This window comes from Penaeus monodon, chromosome 8 (assembly GCF_015228065.2).
Source record: "Penaeus monodon isolate SGIC_2016 chromosome 8, NSTDA_Pmon_1, whole genome shotgun sequence".
NCBI classification, from domain to species: Eukaryota; Metazoa; Arthropoda; class Malacostraca; order Decapoda; family Penaeidae; genus Penaeus; species Penaeus monodon.
The window spans coordinates 36,553,864-36,558,863 of record NC_051393.1 but is presented as its reverse complement, the minus strand read 5'-3'; the positions used below and the strand labels follow the sequence as shown (position 1 = coordinate 36,558,863).

General features: G+C 39.9%; 1 protein-coding gene across 1 annotated transcript in view; it reads right to left on the bottom strand.

Annotated features, from left to right (window-relative positions):
• LOC119575953 (tyrocidine synthase 3-like) overlaps positions 1-5,000 on the bottom strand; it is a gene marked incomplete at its 5' end in the record, with an annotated part of 47,612 nt that overhangs the window by 42,243 nt on the left and 369 nt on the right. Inside the window, 1 exon segment of the mRNA XM_037923486.1 lies at positions 215-290. Coding sequence (XP_037779414.1) covers positions 215-290 — 76 coding nt within the window.

Genomic DNA, 5,000 nt, shown 5'->3' with positions numbered 1-5,000 from the left:
AGAACAATTTGCAGCAGTACGCATATCCAATGGAACAACTAACTGTTCCCCGTCAAGCGACAAGGTTATGTGATGTCACTTGACTTCTTGGACTAAATCTCCAATGTAGCTACAATATTATTTATCTAAAATTGTTATTCGTGGGAATGTACGTGTTGATGTAATGTATTTCACTCTATATTTCGTAACAGAGAAGAACTACGTAATGTCTCACCTGACCGTCGGAGAAGGCGGCGAAGAAGGCATTCAGGAGGTCCGGAGGAAACACTTCGCCCGAGCACACCCATAACCTGCGCGCGCAATCGGTGGCCGGTTAGATAATATTCCAATGCTGTTTTTTGTGTAACGACTGTACAAAATGAGAATATCTGTCTGCCTGCCTGTCTGTCTCCTTCTCACTCACTCACTCACACACATGTATATGTGTGTGTACATATACACGTGTGTGTGTGTGTGTGTGTGTACATACATATATGTATTTGTGTGTGTGTGTGTGGTGTGTGTGTGTGTGTGTGTGTGTGTGTGTGTGTGTACACACACACATACATATATTACACACACACACATATATATATTACACTCCACTGTCCTACGACACCTTTTTGGCAACCGTTTTCTTCATGGCGCACTCTTCAACCCCTTTTACCCGGGACTGAGGGCCATTTCCTGGAATATCTGCCATAAATACAAGGGAAATTATTTAGGGTGCTTTCCAATTGCCTTTCCTAAAAGTGCTCTTCTTGTGACACTGTCTCTAGAAGGGTTGCCAGTCAAGACAAAATAAGTGGACAGAGGAGTGGTGGCTCCATACTTCTTAGTATATATATATATATATATATATATATATATATATATATATATATATTATATATTCTTTTAACGGTAGGTTCATGTCTGAGCCGCCGTGGTCACAGCATGATGCTTAATTGTAGTTTTCATGTGGTGATGCTCTTGGAGTGAGTACGTGGCAGGGTCCCCAGTTCCTTTCCAAGGAGAGTGCCGGTGTTACCTTTTAGGTAATCATTCTCTCTATTTATCCGGGCTTGGGACCAGCACTGACTTGGGCTGGCTTGGCCACCCAATGGCTAGGTAGGCAATCGAGGTGAAGTTCCTTGCCCAAGGGAACAACGCGCCGGCCGGTGACTCGAACCCTCGAACTCAGATTGCCGTCGTGACAGTCTTGAGTCCGATGCTTTAACCACTCGGCCACCGCGGCCTATCCATATACATATCATTAATAATGGTACGCTCATGTTTGAGCAACCGTGGACCTCTCCATCATCCTTCGCCACTCAACTCGATCTTGCGCTTTTCTTTCCACTTGTACCATCGACAACCCGCAAATATCTTTGATATTGTCGCTCAGTCTTGTCTTTGCCTCTTCCTCTGTTTCCTATCACCATCCCTGTCAGCAAGTTTTTCTCAATACTTTTACTTCTCATCACATGACCAATAAACTTTAGTTTCCTTTTGTTCAAGATGTCCAACAGCCGGTCTTTACAATTTATTTTTCTCAGACTTCATCATTTGTTTTCTTCTCTGTCCAGTTAATACGTAGTACTCGTCTGTAACACCACATTTCAAAACTATTGATCTTTTTCTTGTCTATCTTCTTCAGCACCTAACACTAAGAACTATATGTTGCAATTGGGAAAACTAATGAGTTCAATAACCTCAGCTTTGTCCGTAAGGTAATGCTTCGGTCTTTCCAGATGTTATTGAGAGCAATTGTGGCGTTTTTGGCAATGGTAATTCTTCTTTTTATCTCCGGTTAATCATCATGTGTATTAGTTAAAACAGCTCCAAGATAAGTGAACTCTTTCACATTTTCCACAACCATTCCATTGATTGTAACATGTTCATCATTGTTCATTGCCGGTTATCTTTGAATCTTCATGATCTTAGTTTTCTTGGCATTAAGAAACAAGCCAGCCTTTTCGCTTGCTTCTCTAACTTTATGTAGTAGCTGTTGTAGTTCAGTGATACTCCTGGCAATTAAAACTATATCATCGGCATACCTTAGATTTGATATTTTGTATCCTCCAACATCTACAGTTCCTTCAAAATTCTCTAAAGCACCTCTCCTAATTGTTTCAGAATATATATTAAAGAGGTGCGGGACAGAATGCAACCCTGTCGCACTCCTTGTTTGACTTCGAACCATTCTGTTAACCCATAAGTGGTTCTTACAGTTGCTTGTTGTTGGTCATACATGGCTTTTATTAGTTGGATGGTGTGTTTTGGAAACTTCATATCGTTCATGTTATTCCAGAGGATATCGTGATCAAGTGTCAAAAGCTTTCAAGTAATCAATGAAACACAGATATAGGTCTTTCTGATATTCTCTGTTTTTCTCTATGATCAATTTCAAATTTAGAATCTGGTTTCTGGTACCTTTTCCAGGGCAAAAACCTGCTTGTTCGTCTGCAATTTCTTCTCTTAACTTCAACTTCATTCTTTCAGCAATAATTTTCAACAAAATTTTGCTGCTGTGACTTATTAATGTTGCATTGGAGTGCGTCACCTTTTTTAGGTATGGGAGTAAAGACTGATTTTACCCAGATTCCAAATTTTTGTACATAGTTTGTAGAAGTATTCAACACTTTCGCCAGCATTCTTGATTAGTTCCGCTGTTATTTCATCCATTCCCGGGCTCTTGTTATTCTTTAACTCTTTTATGGCTTTTATAACTTCGTCTAGCAGTGGCGGTGGTTCATCTTCGTTGTCATTGAGTCTAATTAATGTTGTTGTTAGATCTTTATTCTTTTTGTATAGGTTGGAACAATATTGATTCCATCTATATTTGACTTCTTTTCCATCACATAAAACAAGTCCATCTTCAGTTTTGATAGTGTCCATTGTAGGTTTAAATTTTCGTGTGATGTTTCGTACTCCTTGGTAGAGTTCTTTAGTTGTCTTATTGATAGAACAGTTTTCAATTCTCTGGCAATGTTCATTTAAATATTTTTCCTTATCTTGTTGCAATAATCTTTGATTTTTTGTATTTTGTTTTTTGTAAATTACTTCTTCAACTGGATTATTGATACCCTTTGATTTTAGGCATCTTCTTGTTTCAATTTCACTTAGTGTTTTTTCAGATATCCAGGGGGAATTTGTCTTTTTCTTTTTGGCGATAGTTTCTTAAGCAGCGCTCAGCAAGAGTTCTTTTCCTTCTTCCCACAACTCATTTGGTGTTTTATCATCTTCACATTGATTGAGTACTTCAAATTTGTTTGACACTGTAATTCTGTAATTGTTATCAAGAGTTTTGTAGTCGAGCTTTAGAGGTAGTGTTGGACGCTCCATCTTTTTGAGTCTTATTCTAAAGTCGATAGTTAGTAGATGGTGGTCACTGTTGCAGTCGGCACCAGGTCTTGTCCTGGCATTTTTTATGCAACTTTTCCATTTTTGGTTCAGCACAATGTAGTTAATTTGGTTGCGTGTTCTTTTGTCTGGTGAAAACCACGTGTACAAGTGTCTTGGGTGGTGTTGGAACAATGTATTGGCTATAACTAGATTATTTGTACTACAGAATTTTCCACAGGTGTCATTTTTCAAATCATTTTTGCCTACTTTGGCGTTGAGGTCTCCCATGATTACTTTTACATCTCTGTTAGGGATTGCGTCTAAAGTTTCTTGTTATAAAAATTTTCCATTTCTTCATCACTTGCAATGTTGGTCGGTGCGTAGCATTGTAAAATACTAATGTTATGAGGTTTTGCTTGTATTCTGACTTTTAAAATGCGATCATTTATTGGGCTGTACCCAATTAGTGCATTTGCAGTTTTTTTTCGTGAGAATCATAGCAACTCCGTGACTATAATTTCCTTCTTCTTTTCCAGAAAAAGAACTGTCTTGTTTTCTTTAGTTTTGAAACTTCCATTACTTTTCCAATTGGTCTCACTGATTCCTAGTATTCGAATGTTGTATCTATCCATTTCGTTACAGACAGTATGTAATTTACCCATCTCTCTTTCATTTTCCTTACGTTCCACGTTCCGATTTCTAATGTGTTTCTTAATTGGACATGTTTTCTTTATCTTCTTTGTCTTCCAGATGCATATTTAACTTTGTCAGCCTGGTTGCCCACTGAATAACGCGCCCCTTGATAACCCACGCGACGGGCGATGTGGTATGATGTTGGCTGCACCGAGTACGTTCAACGATGTCGGGGAGGCTCCTGACGAAGCACCATCCAAACCCCGCCAACTCGCACTGGGCCAGCGCGGTGGGGTAGGGCCCAAACTCCCCAAATATGAAACCAAGAAAATTGGGGAAGGCCAACGTCCAACAACGGACCCTCAATGGCTGATAAAAAAAAAAGTAGAGGTTTGTCAGGAGAAAATAAAAGTTGAGTGGAATCCCCCAGGCTCCTTCTCAACTCGCAGTCTCCAACTAACTAGGAGTAACTATCTCTGCCGCTTTAAAACAGTTACACTGTAATATGTGTGTGTTTGGCGTGTGTGGTGTGTTGGCGTGGAGTGGTGTGCGTGTTTGGCGGGTGAGTGTGTGTGTGTGTGTGTTTGGCGTGTGAGTGTGTGTGTGTGTGTTTGGCGTGTGAGTGTGGTGTGTGTGTTTGGCGTGTGAGGTGTGTGTTTGGCGGTGAGTGTGTGGTGGTGTTTGGCGTGTGAGTGTGTGTGTGTGTGTGTGTGGTGTGTGTGTGTGTGTGTGTGTGTGTGTGTGTGTGTGTGTGTGTGTGTGTGTGTGTGTGTGTGTGTGTGTGTATGTGTGTGTGTGTGTGTGTGTGTGTGTGTGTGTGTGTGTGTGTGTGTGTGCTACACAGCAATATAAACTAAACATAATCTTCTATATTTCACATGGTGTAACATATCACACAAAAGGCAGTATATATGTAATTAATCATATAATTATCACAATATAGGTACGATAATATTGTCATCATATCCCGTATATAGCGGCATCACAATATGGCACTCACAACTCACATAAGTATCACAACTCACTTTATTATCACAACCCACAAACACTATATTCATAGG